Source organism: Salvelinus namaycush, chromosome 1 (genome assembly GCF_016432855.1).
Source record: "Salvelinus namaycush isolate Seneca chromosome 1, SaNama_1.0, whole genome shotgun sequence".
Classification (NCBI taxonomy): domain Eukaryota; kingdom Metazoa; phylum Chordata; class Actinopteri; order Salmoniformes; family Salmonidae; genus Salvelinus; species Salvelinus namaycush.
In genome coordinates this window covers 33,322,514-33,347,342 of record NC_052307.1, presented here as the reverse complement: position 1 = coordinate 33,347,342, position 24,829 = coordinate 33,322,514, and the positions used below count along the sequence as shown (strand labels likewise).

At 44.1% G+C, this 24,829-nt stretch overlaps 2 protein-coding genes across 3 annotated transcripts in view; one reads left to right on the top strand and one right to left on the bottom strand.

Moving 5' to 3' along the window:
* The first annotated feature begins 304 nt into the window (after positions 1-304).
* LOC120054999 (T-box transcription factor TBX1) lies at positions 305-8,376 on the top strand. Of its 2 annotated transcripts, XM_039002828.1 has the most exons (8): positions 305-338; positions 1,784-2,123; positions 4,295-4,396; positions 4,643-4,814; positions 5,350-5,505; positions 6,971-7,038; positions 7,319-7,419; positions 7,991-8,376. In XM_039002828.1, exons 1-8 carry the CDS (start codon positions 305-307, stop codon positions 8,374-8,376), a joined length of 1,359 nt encoding a protein of 452 aa, XP_038858756.1. The 2 variants fall into 2 exon arrangements, with proteins under 2 accessions (XP_038858756.1, XP_038858747.1); XM_039002819.1 differs by lacking the exon at positions 305-338 and having other exon boundaries at positions 1,723-2,123.
* Positions 8,377-14,778: 6,402 nt separating this feature from the next.
* The window catches only part of gnb1l (guanine nucleotide binding protein (G protein), beta polypeptide 1-like), a 29,343-nt gene continuing 19,292 nt past the window's right edge, over positions 14,779-24,829 (bottom strand). The window contains exons 7-8 of the mRNA XM_038983317.1: positions 21,350-21,565; positions 14,779-15,885 (exon numbers count right to left, since the gene is read on the bottom strand). Of these exons, the coding sequence (XP_038839245.1) occupies positions 15,604-15,885; positions 21,350-21,565 (498 nt within the window). The 3' untranslated portion in view covers positions 14,779-15,603. The remainder of the gene's footprint in view (positions 15,886-21,349; positions 21,566-24,829) is intronic.

Below are 24,829 nucleotides of genomic sequence, written 5' to 3'. Positions count from 1 at the left end.
AATAAGCTACCAACGAATGTTAGAGGCGAAATGTAAAACTATAACTATTGTAGCGTATGTTCTTGCGCATTGTGTCTTGTCTCCTGCTTTCTGGAATAGAGCATAAAGGAAGCAGAGGAGAGACGGCTTTTCTCGACTTCATTTCTCGCCTATGGACGACAGCGGTCCCCTCTCTCCAAAGGCAAATGCTTTCAGTATAGCCTCTCTGATTTCAGCTGCAGAGCAAGCAGGAAACGCAACATTTGACAAACACGGCACTGGCCTGGACAAGCAACACCAGCACGACTGTTACAGTTCATTGAAAATGCACTACAGCACTGTCACCAGGGAAATGGAAGGTACGAGCGCGGTCTTGACAATAACCGTGTAAATATTTGCTTGCGTTAAGTTTGTTTGTTGATCACCTCAGGTTCTTGTTGCATGTAGGTGTGATCTTGTTCCCGTAATATCCTACAATTGAGCAACCATGTTTGCGTTAGTGTAGATATGAAATGAATAACTAAAGCAATGTTGATACTGGAGTAGAATGTTTTAAAAAAAGTAGGCTTCTATGAAAATATTCCCGAAAGTCCCTTCCAGTAGGCTATAGGAAAGTTCGGGGAGAATTGATGCATATGACGATAAGAAGTTATAACTAATAAACGAATCACAACTTATAAACTCAGTAATCATAGGCACAATGTAGCCTATCTTCATAGAACTGACATATCTTGACAAAATAGGGATTTCAGTTCCATTTCAAATCCCAGTGAGTTCGTAAATACTACTTTCAGAGAAGAAAAGAGCACGATAACACATTTTGAAAATAAGGAACGAGAAGTTAGTGGCCGGGGTAGCCTACATGGGGCACCAGTTCGTATTAAATGGTAAAAAAACAGTTGATAGGCCTATATCCAACACATTGGCATGTGTCCCTTATCCCAGTTCCATTTGGCAAAACAATGTAACATACAATTCACCTCGAAATAACCTTATGTGTTTGTTTGTGCATGCAAATAAGTGTTTGTTTACCTTGTAAAAACGTTTACCCTCCACTGTGCCAGCTATCCCGTCTATTGTTACGGGAAGACGATGTGGGCGATTCCCTTATCCAAAAGTAAATGGGTGCCGGAAAGCCCATTAAAAAGGGGCGCACTTCACTGTCAATCAGTCTCGTCCCAAGGCAGGGGGGGAAAGGGACTTTACCTGCAGTTCCTTATCTAAATAGAAATAAGACCTGGTTTTATCGTGAAGGGGAGGCCCTAGATAAGAGAGAAGAAGTCTGGATTGCAGTGTATCATACTGCAGTAGGGCAGCAGAGCAGAGGCCGTCTGGAATACTTTTGAACACAATCCCTCGAAAAAAACAACTTGCGTGTGCACGGGGTTATAGTTCTACAAAACCATTTTTGATCAGGGTTGGGAATTATAATTAGGGTCGCCGAAAAAACAAAGTTCTGAATCAACTTTTTTTCACTATTTGGACGTTTTGCGAGAAATGCTGCGATCGAATTCTGTAACTGCAACAGACATTGTAAGATGTAGGCTGTGGTTTATTACAGCATCGGATGCAACAGCGATGATTAATGAACGCAGAAAACACTAAGACACACCATTGTAAAACTACTCGAACATTTATAAAGGGAGTTTGACGTTGAAGAAAATAACTCGAGCCTACAACTGCTTTTCAGGGTTTTATTTCTATCCACAAGTGCAACGCATATAGTAAAATCCAGCTTTTGGAATGATTTCAGCAATATCCAGTCCGTGGCTGACGCAGCTGTCCCATTTTTGCGATGTTGCAGCCTTCACAACTAGCAGCCTAAGCAGCCTCAACACGTCAGGAAGTTACCATCTCTCACCGTCCCCCGGGGACCCCTACAGCCAACATGAAACCCACTTTGAGCCCTGCCCGGCCGCTCAACACAGCTACAACTACTCGGGGTCGAACCCGGCCCAGGCCCAACACAGCGACACCGGGACTTCCAACTGTTCCTCATCGTCCTCCAGCTCCACGCCGAACAGCAAGTCTCTGGTGAAAAAGAACCCTAAGGTGGCCAACATTAACGTTCAGTTGGAGATGAAAGCTTTATGGGATGAATTTAATCAGCTGGGAACAGAGATGATCGTTACCAAGGCTGGAAGGTGAGTGGCATTTACACCATGATACATGCAGGCTTCACTGGGTTAGGGTGCATTGGGCCTCCAGATATGAGCTCATGTTATACATTAACAAATATTTAGTTGCCCATTTCAAATGCATCCCCCGAGAGCTCGCACATACAACGTAAATCATGAGATATGTTGGGAGATAATATTTAAAGTCGGTGTGTATAGTCAATTACAAATTGATGTTGGTGTGATGCTGCAATGGAAATTACGCAGCAATATACAGGCTTTCGATCTACTGAAAATATCTTTCAGCTCATGCTTTTTTAATAGCTCGTCACATTTTACCATACTACCTAGACAAACTATTCACAAATAAACTATTTAAGGAATATTCTGTAGTGTTATTATATAACTAGCCAATAGACAGGCAGACCCCTGATATAATTTCTAGGCAGATTGGAACGGAATCAAATATGCCTATTAGCCTATTGGTATGTTAAGCATTCTCTTAAAGTAAGCATTTTTATTTGTAGTAGTAGATACAATTAAGACTATGCTATTTCCCCACAAATAAATTCAAAACGGCCTACATGCTTGCGCAGAGAAAGCTCAATATTTCCGACTGAATAAAATTACGATATTTATCCAACAGTTTACGCATGCATTTTAGAGAAGAATTGTACGCGTAAATGCCCTTCTGTTTCCCCCCTAAATGGGCCGTGCTTTCCTTGACATAAGCCCACCGCACAAACGGTGAACTTGAGCGTTCCTATTCTGAGTAATAACACCATACCTAAGGCATTTATTTCTGGAACCCTAAACCCCGATTTACGCGCCAATGTCACAGGTCGTTATAAGACCATTAGGGTCACAGTAGGCCTTGGGTATATGCGGTAACCAACAAAGCAGCGGCACTCAAACATAAACATTACTCCACTGAGTCTCACTACAGTGAATTAGGGGATGCTACATTAGATTGTTCAAACAGATAGAGAACGGTCCAGAATTCGACTTTTTTCGGGCAATGAATAACGAGGTTCCTTTGGTGCTATAGTTATTTTACGGTTACATTTTGCTCTTGATACCCTCCTGAAATGCAGCATTTAGCGCTTTTAAAAGCTAGGGAAAGTTTTGAAATAGGCCGATGTTTCGCATAAAAATAACTTCCTACTGTAAACATTCCACATAATAGTAAAATGACAGGTTTATAACCTATTTCTTGCTCTAATATAACTTTATATGTACATGCTGTCTCATAGGCAACAGAGTAACACAATATTTGATGTAATTGTAATAGTCAAAAACCATATTGATTAATTCGCTGTATGACTAGGCCCACTTGCCATATCTATCAGTTAACTTTTAATAACTGCGTTTTTTAAATTAAATATTTACAGTTGTGTTTTATGGATTTGAGCTCCATAAGAGATGGCATTTACGCAGGCTCAGTTTACCTATAGGGTGACAGCAGAAAAGCATCTGTCATTCCAGAGATACTAAGCAACACAGGATCCGAGGGAGGGTACTTTAAAAGCTACTTTAACCTCACCTATCCACAACTGCAGCCTTGAATAGACTCTGACGTTAATTGAGCGGTGATTTTAGGATCACTTTCACTGGTTTGGCGGATTACTCCACACACAATAAAACGTTTTACGGTATGATACACCCCTCATGCGAGTGTGAGCAGGACAGAGAGAAAGTAGGCATATTTAATAAAGAGACGGGAAAAAAGAACAGCCCCTCGTGCGTATAAATGACTGGAATCCATCAAAGGGTAGAAGAGAAATGCAAGTGGATGTGCAGTGTTATATAAAGCTAAGCGTAATTTGCGTTAACCAAAAATGTAACACGTCGTTTATCCACCCATTAAATCGCGTCATACACAGTATAGGCCTAAAATCCCGGGCCTGCTTTTTTGTTGAATAGGAAGGCGTCATAACATCATGTAGGCCTACTGCAAAAACAAACCCCAAAAACCATAACAATACGGTTGTGGCTGCGGGTGAAATAATATTTTCGACTGTTGTAAAAACCAATATGTTATCAAAAAGCATATCACAACATATTGCTTATATCCTGATGGGAATTTCTCAAAATCGCAAGTAAACCCCAGTGACAAACACTTGCAGATCAGCCCATACAATGATAGAGCCAAGTCGAAGAAAACTGATTTTAATACATCCATGTGTTTTCTCTGTCAGGCGAATGTTTCCTACGTTTCAAGTGAAACTATTTGGAATGGATCCTATGGCAGACTACATGCTGCTAATGGATTTCTTACCAGTCGACGACAAAAGATACAGGTACGTTTTATTTACCAAACGAACAAGATACAAATCTACACTTTTCTTGGGAAATATTTTGTGCCAGTGAACATTAGCTGCAGTGGGTGTAGAGCAATGGCCTATAGTTCTAGTGGACGTGCATCCAACTCACAGTAGGCCCGAGACAATACATTTAATTGGACAACAGAACGTAGGAATACAATCCATTGACACCCCCTGTAAACTCGGTGAAAATGTTGCTCGTTTTTCTTCTTCCTTTTATAGGTATGCTTTCCACAGCTCCTCGTGGCTGGTGGCGGGTAAAGCTGACCCTGCTACTCCGGGGAGAGTTCACTACCACCCCGACTCTCCAGCCAAGGGCGCACAGTGGATGAAGCAGATAGTCTCATTCGATAAACTAAAACTCACTAACAATTTACTGGATGACAATGGACATGTAAGTATATTGCAGCGAAGACCCTGGTTTACTAAATAACATGTGTTTCCATGAGTACGATGTTATAGCCTATATCCTATAGGCCACATGTCACATGAAATCATACTATTTGAAATTATTTATTTGAACTGATTGTATCTGCTTTCAAATGACTTTAAAGAGAGCATGATTCAAAATAACTATACCTGCACATGTGTAGGTCTTGTGCGCCAAAATAGTTTCCGCGGAAGATTTTTTTTTCCATTTGTGTTGGATAGCTCTGGGTAATTATATAGGTCTAGTTCATTTTTTTGATTCTACATAATTTTAATCCGTGCGTAATTGGATACATTTGGTTGTGCGTAAAATGGTATGCCTATAGTGCGGAAAATCTATGGACTTCCATAAGAATTATGCTCATTCATTAATTAACTGACCCTTGCGTTGACGAGCCAACATGGGGTTAAGAAAACACTATTTAGAGACATCACAATCGACAAATGTCCATTGAGCTAAGTAAAATAGGCCTAACCTATTCCTCTCTCTCCCCCTGCAGATCATTCTAAACTCAATGCACAGATACCAGCCAAGGTTCCACGTCGTCTATGTGGACCCACGCAAAGACAGCGAGAAGTATGCGGAGGAGAATTATAAGACCTTTGTTTTTGAGGAAACACGGTTCACGGCGGTAACAGCATACCAAAACCACAGGGTAAGATATCGCCCTCTATGTGCTATGCAGATATAATAACACACATTGTAACATATTATAACATGATAATAGATGGTTGTTATTGTTGTTGGTTTTACACTGTATTTCGTGAACAGGCAGTGTTTTTACAAAAATGGGACAATTTAAAAGGTATAAATGAATGAGGCCAAATATGAATCAGCAGGCCTTAAACAACAGGATAAACGTGGTGCCAGCCTGTTGGCCTGTATTTCTATAATAATGAAGTAAAACGAATAGGGCCTAATCTGTTAGGTTATAAACTTGTATTAGATTAGTAATTAACTTAATAATTTGCAGGACAAATAATTATATTGGCAAACGAATAGCCTATAACTGACGCAAGGATCGCAAATATATATATATTTTATTCATGTATGCATTATTTGACCATTCCATATTTCGAACAAGGCACAACCTAACAGCATTCATTGCAAGTAAACATGTCTTTATTGCATAGAACAATTTAGGCCACATAAAAAAAAATGACTAAGAATAGTATTTATATCCCAGTGAAATAGATTATGGATTATGCTGACAAGCTTTAAATTAAAGACATGACAAACACATTGAAGAAATAGGCTATAGGCCAAAAAACGCTTTTCTGACCGTGAAAAAAAAAGCCTGATCATTCATTTTACGGAACATCTGATTCTTCCCTCTTCAGCTTGATCCCCGTTAACTTTTTACAAAATATTTGATTGTATCAAATAGCTGAACATAATTCCTTTACGTGATATTTTTGCGCCTGGAAATCTGTGTCACTGATGCCCCTGCACAGCTGTCCAGTTTCTGTTTTTCCTCTGTCTTTCCTGCTATGTGTTCTATCTGTTTGACCCCTTCGTATCCAACTGGTCTTCTACGCGCACTAAGGGGCATTCATTTTGTTGTTCAACTCATTCCGGAAATTCATGACCACATAACTTCATTCGCGGATGTACAAAACTATTAGCCTCATCAATTATTAAAAATGACATGTTCAGCTGACATTTTTATTCAGTGTCAAGGCCACAATAAATCACTTCTTAGGACTAAACTGTCATTTTCTAGGCATAGGCCTAGCCATTACTACAAAAATACGTTTTATATTTGTAGCCTTGCATACCTTTAACATTTTGGTTATAATAGGCATGTTTCTATACAAGGGAAAAGGGGAGCGGCTATAGCATCGTTCTTTATGGCAACGTAACGGTAAACGCTTTGACCATCACTAGTTAAGCCTATATCACGCCATAGGCAGATACACATTCCGCTCATTTTTTTCGTGTTGAGTAGGCGTAGGCTACATTGTATTTCGTGAATATTACACGTTCGAATGTTATGTTTTTAACCCTAATCATAACCTAAACCCAAAAGCCTGAAAAAGCCGCACGTAATGTGTGTTGTTCTGGGTTGGACTTTCCACTTTGACATGGAGGTTTACCTGACTTTGTCCTTTTGGTTGTAGATCACGCAGCTGAAAATCGCCAGTAATCCTTTTGCAAAGGGCTTCAGGGACTGTGATCCGGAGGACTGGTGAGAAAACTTTAAACTCCATTTAGGTCTACTCAATTTATCAGTGACAATTTGATCAATTTTCACAAAACTGCATCAAATTGTTTTAATGGACCCAGTGAATATGAAATGTGCTAGTCTATTTACAGCCAATGTCATACATAAGTAAATCACATTTAATTATTTGTGTCTTGTGGTTCTGTTAATGTGCATCCTCTATCTTAATACATAATAAAGCTATTGGTGTTTTTGACACAGCAAATATTTGACAGTGTAACTGAATTCATTCTCTCTGCTCCAGGCCCAGGAATCACAGGCCAGGCTCTATGCCAATTATGAGTGCCTTTGCAAGAACAAGGAACCCAATGTCGTCTCCCCCACAGCAGAACAGCTCAGAAAAAGGTCTGTAGCCCTCCCTTTCTCAGATGAGGAATATAATTAACAAGTTCATTACCTTCACTGAGAGACCTAATGAATCCAGGAATGATCTTTTATAACAAATGTACACATTTCATCTTAATTTAGCAATACTATAACTGAAATACGAGTAAATGTTTGCTTTCATAAGTTCATATCCATGTAAAATATTGAACAGATATCACCTACAGTAAATGTAACTTTCACAATGGAGATTGCAGAATTATAGAAATGCATTGTATGACCACAGATCAGGATGCTTTGGTGTGCTTGCTCTTGGCTTGGCTAATGTGTTAGTGGCGCAGCGGTCTAAGGCACTGCATCTCAGTGCTAGAGGCATCACTACATACCCTGGTTCGATTCCAGGCTGTATCACAACCGGCCATGATTGGGAGTCCCATAGGGCGGTGCACAATTGGCCCAGTGTCGTCCGGGTTAGGGTTTGGCCGGGGTAGGCCGTCATTGTAAATACGAATTTGTTCTTAACTGACTTGCCTAGCTAAATAAAGGTTTTGCCGATCTCTGACTGTCTGCTATTGTTTGTTGTTGACGTTAGAGGACAGTAGGCGGGACTACGACCGGGACCCCAGTGGTACGCCAATGCACGCCGACCCCGCCCACCAGCTGATGTCACGCGTCCTCAGCCCCGCTCTCCCCATCCCAGGAGGCCTCCACGCCGTCCCCCTCACCAGCGGCCGGCCCAGCCCTCCCCACGACTTGCGTACCCCGGACGGCCACCCGCTGGCCCCAGACACCCTGCATCACCACCCCTACAAGTACCCCACATCCTACGAACACTACCTGGGGGCTAAGACCCGGCCATCGCCGTACCCTTTACCCGGCATCAGAGGACACACGTACCACCACCACATGAACCCAGCCACAGCTAACATGTACTCTGCCACCAGCGCCCCATCTAACTATGACTACGGGCCAAGATAATGAATGTATAGCTGTAGCTGGCAGCCGCTGCCCATGGCCGACACACCTGGGCCACCGCTACTAGCTAGCTAGCGCTGTGGAAAAGCAAACACACAGGAGGGGAGGGACAACACAACTCTGTCTTCATGGCTGATGCAATGTCAAGTGAGTCGGGAGATTGCGCGGTGCGCCTGTTGCTGGATACCCTCCACCCCTCAGAGAGAGACAAAAACTTCCGTATTTATTTTAGGGAAACATATCTTGGCAGGAAGTACAGACTGCCTTCTGAGCCCACGCAGGGGTCTGTCTTGACCTCTGAACGTTGACAGCAATAGCTCTATATGAGGGTACCTTTTTACTGTGTGGTAGAGCGAAGCAGACAGTGAGCCCTCTCTTAAAACATGGATGATGCATTATCACGGACTGGAAATTATTATTTTTTTGTGTTGGATGCACTTTGTTTTTTTTGCTTTCAAAAAAGCCATATGTTATATAGTCAATCAAGCTTCCATAAATATACAAGATATTTGCATGTTGAGCTCATCAGATAGGTGTTAAAATGCCTTTGAAATGTTTTTTTTGTTCGAGAAAAAAAATGGATTTGATTTTTTTAACCATCCTGAGAAGCTTGTACCATGGCACTGACTTGCAGCAATTCTAAGTAAATAAAGCAGCAGCATGACTGTTCTGTAACTGTAAAATAAACATCACATTCTTAACTTTTAATTCATAAAGCACGAGTCCTCCCTGCCTGTGCGCTATCATGGGGCCAGGAAAGACCTTGCCTCATTGATTGCATTATTCTGTTTCCTCAAACTGGATTTACCCAGTTGGATTATGGTGTTCAGTGTATGTGTGAGAGAGAGGGGACTTGGAACCTGTCTAAACATTAGGTTGTACACCGACCGATATGCTACAGTTCAAAGGTCAGCATCCACACCTGGGTCTACAGAATTATTCAAATGGTGTGTTGCATAGAAGAGGAATCACGCTAAACATACACACTCATAGTTGCACAGTAATAGGACCATACTTCCAAAAGGTAAACACACACATGGAAAGGCCAAGCCCCTTAATTGTGTGTGTGTGTGTAGGCACGCACAAGTGTGTGTTCTGTGTGCACATGTATATATGTGGGTTGTGTGCACGGGCAAGTGTGTGTGTGGATTGTGTGTGCAAGTGTGTGGGGTAGTGCGGGCGTGTGTGTGTGTGTGTGAAAATAAAGGCAAAAAACAGTAAAATCAACAAGGCATGCCATTGAGCAACCCAGCAACAAAATTTGATACCCAATCAGGAATTCTATCCAAACCAAATTTATTAAATCAAACATTTCTTATTTCTTGTTCTGAAACAAAAATCACTTTTTTTTAAAGCTTTAAATGTAATAAGCATGTGTAGGACTATATGCAATTTTTAGATTTTTTAAATACATTTCAAAATGTTCTTGGCAAATTAAACAAAAAGTGTAGGCTATAAAACAAATTATTTTTGCAACCAGATTTGTCAATTGGTCAGACCAGGATATAAATAAAATTGTGCAATTGCTACATTAAAATGAGAAAACAAAATAGTGCAGTATGGATTCAAGCGTATTATCAACATTCAACTTGTTTAACTTAAAAGCCTCTACAATATCAGGAATAGCTTTAACCATGAACAACAGGTCATACAGCCAACCATCTGACTTCCCAGAAAAATACCCACTTTGTCTCTTCTACACAGACAATAAAAAAACATGAAACATTTCCTCTTAAAGGCCCGGTGCAGTCAAACACGTGACCACTCCCAGACAGTCCTAGCAGAATTCTTGCTTGAGAAATTGCTCTTTGTTATGAAGCTATTTTTGTTTCTTTTTAACCATTTACATTGGGGGGGGGGAAAATCGCAGTAAATCTACTTAATTGTTATCCAGAAATGATTTGATATCGATTTTAAAAAACGGCTGCGTTGGACCTTTAAAGGATCTATTCCTCACATGAAATGCCACAGTAGTGCTATATTTTTTGCTTAAAAAGGATCACTAGCCAAAAACACACATTCCTATTCCGTGCAGTGCTGTCTCTATTAGAAATCGGTCCTATAAAGGGATGCTTTGTTCTCAAGGATAATTTGTGCTAAAATAACATGCTGTTCGGGGATCTGGGACTATCATGACAATAGGAGACGTCATGATTCATTTCAAGTATGCATCTTCTCTTCAAGCGCATGCAGCTGCGGAAGGGTCCAAGGTAGGTGAAAAGGACGCCCATGCGCAGGTTGACCTCTGCCTGTCAATGACTTGTGAAGGAATCGAAGCTTAAATAATTTGTCCACTCATTTGACCGTCAACTAATTGATCGTATACATTCTGTTTAGGGTACTAACACCAACAGGGACCTGAACACGTGCAATTCAGGAATATCATGGAATAAGAGCTGCTCTCGTTTGAGGGAAATCGTTTTTTCAAAAGACAATCATTTTACTGTAGGTTAATTAAGACTAGGCTACATATTTCCAAGTTGGAACAAAATGAATATTGAAATTGAAACACACGCCGATAAATTTGATGATCAAATTAGCCTTGGAAAAACAATACTTGTTTCGATTGAAAGTTATTCCTGACACTACATTCGTACAAAATTGGCACATTTAAACAATAGTTATTCAATAACTAAAATAATGCAAGCCTAATGTATAAACAATTCTAACATTTACATTTGCATGAAATCCAGGATAAAAGTGTGATTATATGATACATTTGGAAGCAAAGAAAGTATTCACGAAAGTTTACCTTTATAGGCCTACCATCATGCACTGATTCGATATGGACTGGTTCTACAATATTATACCGTCTTACGCTAATTTCTAAACAATATTACTAACAATTTTGTAGTTGCTAAATACGTAAACACATTTTCCTTCACATTCACAATATTCCTGGTTCCTGTGTGACCTGGACAGGAAGCGTCAGTCTGGAGAATTGAGGCTCCCTTCGCGTGAGCTGAACTTCGGCTGGGCGTAATGAGAAGTGACCCATCAGGAAGGCAAGGACACCGAGACCCAGGCCTCTTCCGTTTGGTCGAGGACTCTTCCGTTAGGTAGACCCAGCTGTGTTTATCCTCGCAGTGCTTCGCCTTGATGTTGGGCCAGTGGTCCCGAACCTGCGCCACTCTCCGACTGTCCGCTCGCTGAGGGCCGCCAGGTGAGGACAGAAGTCCATGGCCATAACTGACAGATAATTACCGCTTGGAGACAACAAAATAATCTCAGAGCAAGGTGAATATTTATTTGATGGACGATGCGCAGTAGTTTATATCATTAGAGTGAAAAAATATATTTGTGAGTTCTGAGTCCCATAAACTTATCACCGTCAACTAAATCCAAACTGGACATTTACGCATGACAGATTGTATTACGGGGTATGCTATAGCCTACATTACGGCTCAAAAGTAGCATAACTCCTAAATATCATTGATAATTGCTATGAATGAAATTTCTATGTATATTTATGTCATATAAAATGCCCTGTAAACATACCACCCTAGATAAAGTAGCCTATACCTGCTCTCAAACCGTGGGACAAGTGGAATTAAAAACACATCTAAAACTTATTTTTTTCTTAATTTTAGGGTCTGGATGCTGCTCCTTGCAACAACAAAAAAAAAGTTAAACTGCTACAACTAAAACTATTTTTGAACAAAAATATAAACCAACATGCGACAATTTCAAAGATTTTACTGAGTTACAGCTCATATAAGGAAATCAGTCAATTAAAATACATAAATTAAGCCCTAATCTATGGATTTCACATGACTGGGAATACAGATATACATCCGTTGATAACAGATACCTTAAAAAAAAAGGTTGAGGCGTGGATCAGAAAACCAGTCAGTATCTGGTGTGACCACTATTTGCCTCATGCAGCATGACACATCTCCTGGAACTGGAACTTGCGGTTGTACACGTCGATCCAGAGCATCCCAAATATGCTCAATGGGTGACATGTCTGCTGAGTATGCAGGTCATGGAAGAACTGGGACATTTTCAGCTTCCAGGAATTGTGTACAGATCCTTGCGACACGGGGCCATGCGTTATCATGCTGAAACACGAAGTAATGGCGGCAGAAGAATGACACGACAATGGGCCTAAATTTACATTGATAAAATGCAATTGTGTTCATAGCAAACTGCTCGCCCACACGACGCCATAGACATGGTCTGCGGTTGTGAGGCCGGTTGGACATAATGCCAAATTATCTTAAACAACGCTGAAGGCGGCTTATGGTAGAGAAATTAACATTCAATTCTAGGGCAACAGCTATGATGGACATTCCTGCAGTCAGCATGCCACACTTTCTCAAGACATCTGTGGCATTGTTGTGTGACAAAACCGCACATTTTAGAGAGTGGCCGTTTATTGTCCCCAGCACAAGGTGCACCTGTGAAATGATCATGCTGTTTTACCAGCTTCTTGATATGCCACATCTGTCAGGTGGATGGATTTTCTTGGCAAAGGAAAAACGTTCACTAACAGGGATATAAACAAATGGGTGCACCAAATTTGAGAGAAATTAGCTATTTGAGCGTATGGACAATTTGGGGGATTTTATTTTTCACTTAATGAAACATGGGACCAACACTTTACATGTTGCGTTTATATTTTTGTTCAGTGTATATTCACCATAATAATGGTTCACAATGATCTTTGATACATAGGCTACATTTTAGACATAAGGCCATGACTGTTCATTTTCGCTGCACATTCAGCTCAGGTAGGCCTAAACACTGACATGAATTCCGGTGTTTCCCCACTACTAACCCAATGCTTTAAAAGGTGAGTGGGCATGTCTCAGGCTGAGCCTGTGGAAAAACATACTCCAATCAGACAGAAAAATAAGACTTGAGTGAAATATTTGGTATTTCTGTACAGCCTAGCTATGCACACAGATGTCTTCAGCTCCAAAGAAGATAGGATGCCACATGCTTGCCATATGAGGACAGACTCAGGAGAATGAATGATAATGCAACCAGAGGCATCATTTGACACTCATCTGCATCTGGCCCATCTGTTGTGACAAGCCTATCAGAGCTGTGCTCAGTTTGTTTCACCTTTGTGTACATTTCTCCTGCCGCAGCTTGGCATATCTGTGGACAGATATTAAAAACAAGCCGAGGTAGACCTACTGGAGTCGTTTACCTAAAAGTTCTGCAGAGAGAGCAGAGCAAGTGTTTCACATTTTCCCAAAGCTTTTCAGCGAGTGAAGGTACTACAGTTTGTTCCATTTGCCAACGCGGACGGACATTTTATGCCGAATATAAAAAAGATCACTAGAGAGAGAAACAACCGTGATGCATTCATATTAGTGTGCAGATGACAAACAAAGATGACTCTGCCTACAAAGCATGGCATTTTACCTGCTCTCAAGCAGAAAACTATTTTCTTACAATCATATTCCTATTCATTTCTATTCTATAAACATTCATGCTCAGTTCGTCTCACGTCATCACCCAGTAATCCAACCCACCATTAATACACCAAGGTCTATTAAAACCTGTGCTGTAATAGCATAGCAGAAGAGGCCTAGGCTAAGCTAAATACTCTACTGAAAGAAAATATTCAAAATCACAATGGGCCGCTGACCCTTGACCTCCAAGGCCATGGTAGACACGCTAGGTGATAACTGACTGAGGCACGGGTTCTATTGTGCGTCCGGCCCTGTTGTGGGGTCCTCTCGTCTCTTCATTTATTGACTTCCTAAATGATCCATTATGAGCCGATTTACGACGCCCCCCCCCCCTCCCCCGTCCTCCCTCCATTCAGCACACATCTGCAGCAATGAAGCAGCATCTGATTTATCAGAGAACGGACGGAAGCCGGCCCACGCCACTTCTGTTGTTTGTTCAAAGTCTACAGGAGAAGTAGGAAGCAATTAGAGATTGAAGAAGTCGCGGCAGAGGTCACGGACAAAGGTACGGCGAGAAGTCTGAGCGGAGGGAAGACAAGGACGGAGCACGCGCCAGGGGAGTTAGTTCATGTAATGAACGGCTTGCTCTTTCCTCTTACTTGGGAAGGAGGAATATCTCACTGCTGTTAGGAACGTCAGGAGTCTTTGATTTCTCTGGCCTTTTCCTGTAGTCTGACGAGCTACTCCGGTCTAGGTCATCCCAGGAGACTGGGGCTTTATGAAGCAAAATGTCTGTGTGAACGTCTGTTTGAAGTTTATAGCGGTGTAGGCAGCGCAGCCCTGTAACACATGGGATCCCATGCTGCTCATTGACTCACTGGGATATTATTAGAGACACCATTTACACCCAGTAGACAAACATTACTTCTGTTTTCTCTGGTAGTTTGACAACAAGTATGGCGGACGGCTTCTCAACTACCCTGACCAAGGAAGACTCATTTAGATTCTAGGTTGCAGTTATACAACTGTTGATGCTTGGTGGATGTACAGAAAAACGTATTTATTGCCAGGAAATAAAAAAGTAACAAAGCACAGTATATACTATTTACATTTGGTGTACCTGGGGTGTAATTCACAAAGCTTAAATGTATCCAATCAAAGTTTTGAATTTGACACATGATTTCCCACAATGCACAGGGGCAACATATTGTACTCACAATGACAAACAGAAATACATTCAAGACCAAACTGAAAATACAAGTAACCTCTTTAGTCCAAATCCGTACAGACAGCCTCTCTTAGTTGAGGGAACATTGTTTAGTGGCCCTCCTTAACAAACAGCTTTGTCTCTTCTGTCCCAGTTCTGTGGTTAACCCTGTTTGACTGATGCAGTATAGGTCAGAGCAGAGGGCAATGTTAAACTAGATCAACAACACAGGATTACACAGTCACTCAGGCGCGACTTATACCTCAAATTCAAGTCCGCTCAGGCAAATCTCCTACCAGATAAGCAAACACAATAAAACAGTTGGTTTTGACCAAAAATAATGTGTTCAAATTAAGTCTCAGTGAATTGTTAGCAGAACTAACCAGCTGTCTTGACAGCTTTTGTTTGGAAGCACAAAGACATCTCATCCTGACCTGATCCATCTTGGCTGTCGGAAATGTCTTCACAGTCTGAGACAGAAGTTCCTGCCCAGTAGTTCACATAGTCCAGCTCTAGTCAGTACATTCAGATACAGTCCAGGGATAGTAAAAGGAGTGTAAAAGAGTTGGTATAATCACTGGCGAGAAGACTCCCTATGTGGAGTGAGATACACACATTCATGGTCACATCCATAACATACCAACAGGGCCCAGTAGCTCACCCAGTGTCCGAGCTGCCCTGGTTGTATATGGACCAGAGGCTGATGCGCTGGTCTTTGGAGCCCGCGGCCAGCATCCTGTTCCTGGGGTCCTGGTGGTCTGAGAAGGCCAGGCTCAGCACTATGTCTGTGTGGTGCTGGAGGACAGCCAGGGGCCGGAGCTTTTTCCAGCCAAACACACGGACACGGTGGTCCCAGCCGGCCGACGCCACGATCTTACGGTCCCCCCGGATGCACAGCTGGGAGATCCCAGGATTCACAAGGGCTACGGGTTCCTGGAGCTGAGGATTGAACAGCAAAGACCACAGAGAGAGCAAGGAAGGAAGAGAATAAGAATCCATACATAGACTGTTCTCAGAGAGCCTCATTCACACACACACACACACACACACACACACACACACACACACACACACACACACAGTGTTCAACAAAAGAAAAGCACAGCAACGCACTCCAATGTGGGTATAACATTGTAGGCTGTTAATGGGTCAGGGCTTTTCAGTTGCTAAGTAACATACGCAAGACGTTCACGCAAAACAGAAACTCATGGAGATTTAAAAATAGCCTTCTCGGCACAGTAATTGAGGAAATAATTTTGTTGCATTCTTCTCACACATGATCTAAAACGACTCAGCAGAATTGCGCAACCAACCGAGAGAGGAAAAATAATTATCAAACACCAATTAGTTCACCAAGCTACTTAATCATTCCCGTCTGGGGAAGTGTGCCCAATAACACAGAGAGGGAGAAAGAGGAGAGAGAGAGAGGGAGAAAGAGGAGAGAGGGAGAAAGAGGAGAGAGAGAGAGATTATCAGCTGATCTGATGATTGAGGTCCAAGTGGAGGCCTGGATTGTTGTTGAACCTGGCCAAGAAACTCCAGGGACTCAATCATCGGGCATAAAACATTACGACACGAGTAGTGGAGAGCAAATCCCTCACAATTCAACTATTTGGTTTGGAGTTAGAGGCTGGGAGGTTTTCAATAGCAAGAGCAAATGGGGCTGAGATACCTTTTGTCACTTCTTTACGAGCGAGAGCGGCAGCGAGACAGAGAGAGAGAGAGAGAGAGAGAGAGAGAGAGAGAGGAGTAAATAAAGAAAGAGAGATAGACCATCTCGTTGAAATCCTCGTTTGCAGAACTGTGTTTCTTTAAACACCTCTGATGAATTACATGTGCATTGAAAGGACTGGTCGACAGGAGAAGAGACCGAGAAACACACAGTTGTAACGTCTGCCTGCTTCAGATCACCATCCGCTCCCATTCTCTGATCAACAATGTCCCCGGAGACTGAATTCATCTCAGTAAAGGGGGGAAACATTGTGACACATTCTAACGGATGTCGCCTAGATCCCCATCAATGGGCCATACGCACCGCTGACATTCCCGAGTGGAGGAACGCACGTGCTCTACCCAGTTCTTCGTAAAGACTACGCAGCGTAACGCTGGTGCGTTTGCATGGGACATCCACATCTAGCCATGGAAGCAGGAATGAATCTGGACAGCGTAAAATTTGACTTCATAAACTGTGTCCTTGCAGATTAATTGTCTCGTGCAGGAGGTGACGGGCCAAGAATTTGTCTGCGTGCTCCTGTTCCGGATGGGAAAATCAGAGGAGTACAGCGCTGCCTGTGGAAGACGTAAGCCAGGTACTCCCAGTCCCGAGCGTAGTGGATAGAGTGGAATGCAACAGGAGAAAGACTACAGAGGAATGTCATTGATCAAAAAACAACCAACGAACCAGTACAAAAACCTAGAATAATTTGTAGGATTAATACGGGTTCTTACTAGACTTAGAACAAGCTAATAGTAAGGAACGTATTGTCAGCCGAACTAGACCAGCCCATGTAAGAGACCTACTATCCAACAAAGTGGGGCTGGCTGGCTGGGTGGGTGGGTGGGGTGAAAGAGGGATCATTTGGAATCCCATTATTACCTCAAGAAGTTGGTATGCCCGAACCCCTCTCCATCTGGTTGTCATTACAGACCTTGATAATGATAGGTTCAACTGTCTATTTTTGTTTGTTTTGCTTCCCATAGATTGTGTCAGGAAAATGTATTTATTTAATGAAGGGGTCAGTTGTAAGCCATTGAAAAAACAGTAAGTAATTGTCCATCCATTGTTAGGTTGTAAGCCTAATTATTCTCTCTATACTTTCTCCAATCTGAGACATGATGCTGAGAAAATGGCTGCAGGGCTGTCCTCTAGAACCTTCTGTAGTCTAGATGGTCCTGTCTCACACCTCCCTCCTACATCAGGCACTTCCTCCAGTGAGTGTAGTCATCCACTAGCAGTGTCATTAGCCCCACCTCAGTCATGAATAAAGTCCATTAGATTTGTCCTGGGATTCTACTAGGCCTTCGTTCCTTAACTCCCCCCTCTCATCCCTCACAATCAAATTCTCTAAATCATGAAAATAAGTCTTTGGGACTCATTAATTTTTCTGTTTGAGCATTCTTTCCTGGCTTGGTTACACACACACACACACACACCAGGCCTGCTGTCTAAATGCCAGTAATCTCAGCAGTAAGTCACGACTAGGCTACCTCCTGCTCTGCTCAGTTCCACAGCTGGGCCTTCCCAAAAAGCCATTCCTTTCCCCAGATTACAGGGTCTGGTCCAATGAAAATTCATACGTTGAGATCCTGCTCTTGGCGATGCGGACAGATAAGACGGACGTTCAAAAGGAGCGTCTGCTTTGCTCCTCGGCACAGATAGTTTAGGAGGACCAGTTCTTGGCACGGAGCGCAAAGTTCCACGCTGATCTATTGTAACGTCCCATCATCACAGTCTCACTCGAGCAGATCGTGTACGTTCCATTCCAGAATTCTGGCAGGTATTTCTGACACCCCACCCAGGTCTGAATAACACTGTGGGTGTCAGTGTCAGGGGCCCCGTCTCAAGAGACAGGAAAGGAGATGGACAGGTAAGAGCTACACCTGTACCTGCCCTTTAAAACATTTTAAAAAATCACTAAAAGAGAATATTTCTTGACACCGGGCAGCTGGGCCACGCCTCAGAGGAACTGTGAAAGAAGGGATCCAAGTCATCCATCCATCAGTCCATCACCTCCAGCCTAGATTAGACATCAGTCTGTAATGACCTGACCTATGCTCCCTGTCGGGCTGATAGATGTAGGCCTCACTAGAATTCTTGGTACACAGGAGCAGACCTGGGTTCAAATACTATTTGAAATACTTTGAGCGTTTGCTTAAGCCTGCCTGAAGTGCCAGTCGGGTGTGATATGCACTTTTGGGACTTCTCTATTGGTGTCAGTAAAATTTTCCACAAACAAGCTCACCCTATCACACCTAAAGTATGGGAAATTATTTCAAATAGTATTTGAACCCAGGTCAGCACAGGAGAGTCTATGCAGGTATGTGTTGGTGACCCGGGGATGCTTGGCATTCGGGGACTGGGCCAGGGTCGGGAGGTTGAGATGGGGCTGGGGTTAGAGATGGCTGTGATTGAGGGATGTGGAGCTCCACCTATGAGAGCTGTCATCATGTCTCTGGCCTCTCAGAGTCAGCCATGCCTGATTTACACTGCTAATCTCCCTCGGTCTCTCTCTATGCCCACTTCTCTCTACCTCAGTCTCTCTCTCCTCCATCTGTCTATTTACATTTACATTTTAGTAATTTAGCAGACGCTCTTATCCAGAGCGACTTACAGTAGAGTGCATACATTTTATTACATTTTTACATACTGAGACAAGGATATCCCTACCGGCCAAACCCTCCCTAACCCGGACGACGCTATGCCAATTGTGCGTCGCCCCACGGCCCTCCCGGTTGCGGCCGGCTGCGACAGAGCCTGGGCGTGAACCCAGAGACTCTGGTGGCGCAGCTAGACCACTGCGCCACCCGGGAGGCTCTATCTATATCTGACTGGAGGAAACCATCTCACAGTGTCTGTCAGTAGTGAGCAGCAACCTAAATCCATATCTATGCACTCTCCCCTGCTCAATACACGCACACACACACACACACACTGCGCTGGGTGGTGTGGGGATGATTCCACTGCGCTGGGTGGTGTGGGGGTGATTCCACTGCGCTGGGTGGTGTGGGGGTGATTCCACTGCGCTGGGTGGTGTGGGGTTGATTCCACTGCGCTGGGTGGTGTGTGGGTGATTCCACTGCGCTGGGTGGTGTGGGGCTGATTCCACTACTATGGGTGGTGTGGGGCTGATTCCACTACTATGGGTGGTGTGGGGCTGATTCCACTACTATGGGTGGTGTGGGGCTGATTCCACTACTATGGGTGGTGTGGGGCTGATTCCACTACTATGGGTGGTGTGGGGCTGATTCCACTACTATGGGTGGTGTGGGGCTGATTCCACTACTATGGGTGGTGTGGGGGTGATTCCACTACTATGGGTGGTGTGGGGGTGATTCCACTACTATGGGTGGTGTGGGGGTGATTCCACTACTATGGGTGGTGTGGGGGTGATTCCACTACTATGGGTGGTGTGGGGGTGATTCCACTACTATGGGTGGTGTGGGGGTGATATCTGGACTGGGGTCCTATGGCACTTCCAGCTCCTCAGACTTGATTGTAGCCTCCCACTGTGAACTACTGTTCCTTTACTGCAGATGTCTTTTTTGTTTGGTTAACGGCCTCCGAGGTTTTTATATTTGTATTACCTCTCGCGGGTCGTTCAACAGGCAAGGCAGAGCAGGGCCGAGAAGGGCAGCCACCCGGAAGGCAGATACCCCAGCCCTCCGCCTCACTATACTGCCGTCCCCACAAAAGTATGAGATGGCTGTCTGGGCGTCACACTGCGCTGCACTTCAGGATCATTTAAAAGCCCCAGTTGGATCCTTTCCCCCACTCACTTTTTAAAATCTTCTCCAGAATGACATATTAAATCAATATTTTGTGTTTGTTCAAAATAAACCGAACAGCCAGGGCTCCTATTTTCAGTATATTGAATCAAACCCTTTCCAGTGTTATTGCAGGCGTTTTCAGCAAAAAAACAGAGGGTTTACAAATATTTCTAATTCAAGCGTTCATTTGTAAAAAGGCCTGGAAAGAATAACACCCCTCCACAGTACAGAACTGTAGTATATCAAGTCTCAGGTTCCCCTCTACACTGATTCATGGGGTAGACGTGAAATATTGGGCCGTTCCTTTCGACTCATGAAATCAACAGAAAATATAGCGTCAAATGAGGCGTTGCGGCTCAGATGCGCTCGGTTGTTACGCAAGATAATATATGGCAGAAGAGTGATGGGATGTTTGTTTTTTCAGAGTCACTAAAGCAGCTAGACTAGAGCATCAGGATGGTTCTGGTCTGTGAAGGACTGAGCACGCACGCGTGTGTATGTATGTATGTGGGTGTGTGTGTGTGTGTGGGGGACGGTCTGCGGCTCTAGAGTGACACCCCAGCCCTGGGCCTGCCAACGCTGTGTAACCAGCGGTCTGATTTATGTCCCAGAGCCCTGCAGAGACTCTTCCTCTGGACTGTATGTTTTACCAGAGAGAGAAGAGAGCCAGGAAGAGTCTGGAAAGAACAGACCTACCTGGGTTCAAATACTATTTAAAATCCTTTCAAATACTATTAGTGAATGATTGAGCTTACCTGCTGCGACGGAACCAATAGAAAAGTCTCAAAAGGGCAAACCCCGCCCACATGGCACTCCAGTCTGGCTAGAGCAAACGTCAAAGCCTTTGAAAGATTTTAAATAGTATTTGAACCCAGGTCTAGGAGAGAGTCTGCGGAGAGGGCTCACACTCACTGACCTGGAGTCTGTGCTGTCCGTCAAGCATCCAGGAGGCGAGGCTCTTCTCGGAGGAGCCAGAGATGCCCCTCTGCCCGGCGGGGTCAAAGTCCAGACACATGACGGGCTCAGGGTGGGCGGCCGCACGGCTCAGCACGGACCTCTGGGATACGTCCCACAGCGCCAGCGAGCCGTCCTCATAACCAGCCAGGAGGAGAGGGCCAGGGCTTGAGTCTGGCTAAGGGGGGGGGGGGGGGTCAAAGAGCGAGATAACGAGGGTGAGAGAGAGAGAGGGAAAAGAGAGCAATGGAGAAATAGCATAGGAGGTAGAGGGGGGGGGGAGGGGGGGGAGAAGATGTTACCATAGAAGCAAGAGGGCTGTGGAGACAGAGCAACCAACTGACACTGTGCAACTCTGAGGACCATTACTCTGCAGCTGGCCTGGCAGGCAGACTATTACAGTACTTGTCACTTTACTCCTCATCTGTATCCCTCCCTGCAGGAGCAGACCTGCAAATAGACTCACTGCACTGTCTAACACACACACACACACTGGTTTTACAGACGTATTCTATATATCCTATTCTACTGCACATCCAGACAACAGCCTTTTACTATGTGTTTACTGGCTGACTGAAGGATCACCGGTATTGATCAGACAGGGAAGAGGAGTTATGAGGAGGAATACGGTGGGCTCCTAAATCAGCTGAGCGGATGAAAACAAGCAGTGGGCTTCATAGATTACCTCACAGCTGGAGAAAGGGAGGAAGGGAGAAAAGGAAAGGCGGGAGAAAGGGAGGGCGCCTCCCTCTCTCCGCCCCTGACCACGGGCCCACCATTCATCTTTCTCGGGAAAGTAAACGCACAGCCCCCTCAGTCTGAAAGCCCCACCCCCTTACATCCACCTCCACACTACCTATCATTATGTCTTCTGGGGAAAAGTCAAGTGGAAACAAAAATAGAATGCTGGCAGGTATCGCAACCCAACCAGTTTAGAGGGAGGATATCTCCATAACCATCAAGTATTTAGAAAGCAACTATGCTTCTCCGTATTGTTAGCACTCGTCTTTGAGCCTTAGCTACAAACTTGTCCCATCTAGAGGCTGGGCATACCATCTGGCCTCAAGCGATAGTGTGCCCTGCAAAGGCAAGGGTGATGGACGACAGAAATTCTTTCCATATGTGTAAGGAGCCAAGAGAACCGAAGACTTAACAGTATATTTCTCTTCTCAAGCCTTAAACAAATTATAGACAGACTCGTGTATTCCTTCTAAACACGTCACTAACGAACGATATTAATGAGATTATGAAAACAAATAAAAACAAAGTGAAAATCAGCGTTCCCCTGCCTGCCGGCTGGGTTTCTCTGGGTTGCTAAGCGTTACCGCCTGCTGCCCCTCGGCCCTTGCACTTCACTCTAAGTGTAGGAGCTCCTCGATTGACGATGTCACAGGGCGGAGGTCAGGGAACCCCGGGTAGACACCTAATTCATTACATCCTCCGTAGCCCCACTACGAGAGGGCTCTCTGCTGGAGTAGGGCTCACGCTTCGGGGAAAGATTCTTCATCATAAAGCACCGTTGGCAAGATGGATGAACGGTGCACCCGGAGTCAGAGAAGTGGGGCCGTTGTACTGTACATGAAACTGTTGTTCACCATCCAACCCCATCTCCTAGGTGCAACCCAAATGGCCCCCTATTCCCTATAAAGTGCACTACTTTTGATCACACACACACACACGAAGCAAAGCTTAGGAGCACAGAGTGAGGTTAGGTCTGTACAGAATGGCACCATATATATGTATATATGTGTGTGAAGCTTAGCTTCACTGAGTAGAGGGTCAGACTTGAGCAGAAGAAGAGGTCTTGGGATTTTTCATGTGCTCTAACCAATGCAGGGTCACACATGCTCTACCAATCTGCTGTAGGTAATGTAGCACACCATACTCAACCTGTTCATCATCATCAGTCACACAGTCACAGGACTCAGACTACAGTACGTCCCAAACCAGTGGTGGGAAAGGAGAGAAAGAGAGAGAGACAGAGGCCCGGTGATGTGACTGTGATCAGGGGAAAGGAGCGGTGGGCACCCCACCACAGCAGCACATACGGAACCAATCCCATCCCCGTCCATCCATCCACTCTACTCCACTTCGCCATGACGATGGCTCTGGGGCGATGAGCTGAGAGTGATGGATATCTGTATAGGAACATTTCCTTCTAGCCGGCAGCCTCTGTTCATGTTAAAAGCCTTGCACATCATACATCACGTCCACATCTCCCCTCCGCACAACACATGGAGGCACTTTCTCCCTCCACTCGCCGGCCTTAGCCAATCAGAATGATCCGTTAGCTCGTTTACCTTCCAGACCCAGACCCCATTCCGCATGCTAACTTTAGGGAGGCCTGGGGAGGAGAGAGGGGGAGCAACACAGAGCAAAAACCCAAGAGGGGAGGGCAAATGAAAGAGCTACGTAATATGGATTTAATCCTTTCCAAACGTCCAGCGTCGAGCGTTTAAAAGGCGCCAATAAATCTGTTCTCAGGTCTCCGTCAGCATGATGGAGGATCCTTGCTCTCACTCTGTGGCGGGATGGAGGGAGGAGAGAGAAAGGAGAGGAGAGCCAACTCATTGTCTCCCCTCCAGTGGGTCAGAGGTTGAGGAAACAGCGGGCTGCACCAGCAGGAATCACGTGGATAACGAGGTGAGCGTCTTGTGATTGATTGACAGAATGTGTGGGCAATATATTCAGGCTGCCTGTGTGTGGCTGGGCCTACTATGCCCCTCAACGCTTGGTTAACACATTCACATGCAGAGACGTGTAACACACAAAGACGTACACAGACACACACACATTCACTCACACGCACATAGTACACACTCTCACACTCTTGTCCGCACAAACACACATTGTTTTCAACTCTCCCCTGGCAGTTAAGGTTCTGTATCGATCTCCACTCAGCAGCATTGCAGCAAGTTCTCAAGTAGCTCTGTGATAGTAACAGAATATTCTGGCCCGGTGATGAAAGGATCAAACTGGAATGATTTAATGTAACCTGGGCCTGGTGTCATCTGACTGCCTGCAAAAGTATCCCTCCCATTGACTTTCCATAATTAATAAGAATATTTTCTGCCACTTAACACTGAAACTGAATTGGCTTCCAGAATCTAATGAAAGGAAATAGTAAAGAACACAACAAGGAAAGAAAACAAAAAAGTATTAAGCAATAAAGGACAATTACCATTGATGTCTGGTGATACATACAGCCACCAAAACTGCCCTGGGTCAACACACTAGAGGTCGACCGATTATTCGGAATGGCCGATTAATTAGGGCAGATTTCAAGTTTTCATAACAATCGGAAATCGCAATTTTTGGACACCTTTTAACTAGGCAAGTCAGTTAAGAACACATTCTTATTTTCAATGACGGCCTAGGAACGGTGGGTTAACTGCCTTGTTCAGGGGCAGAACGACAGATATTTACCTTGTCAGCTCGGGGA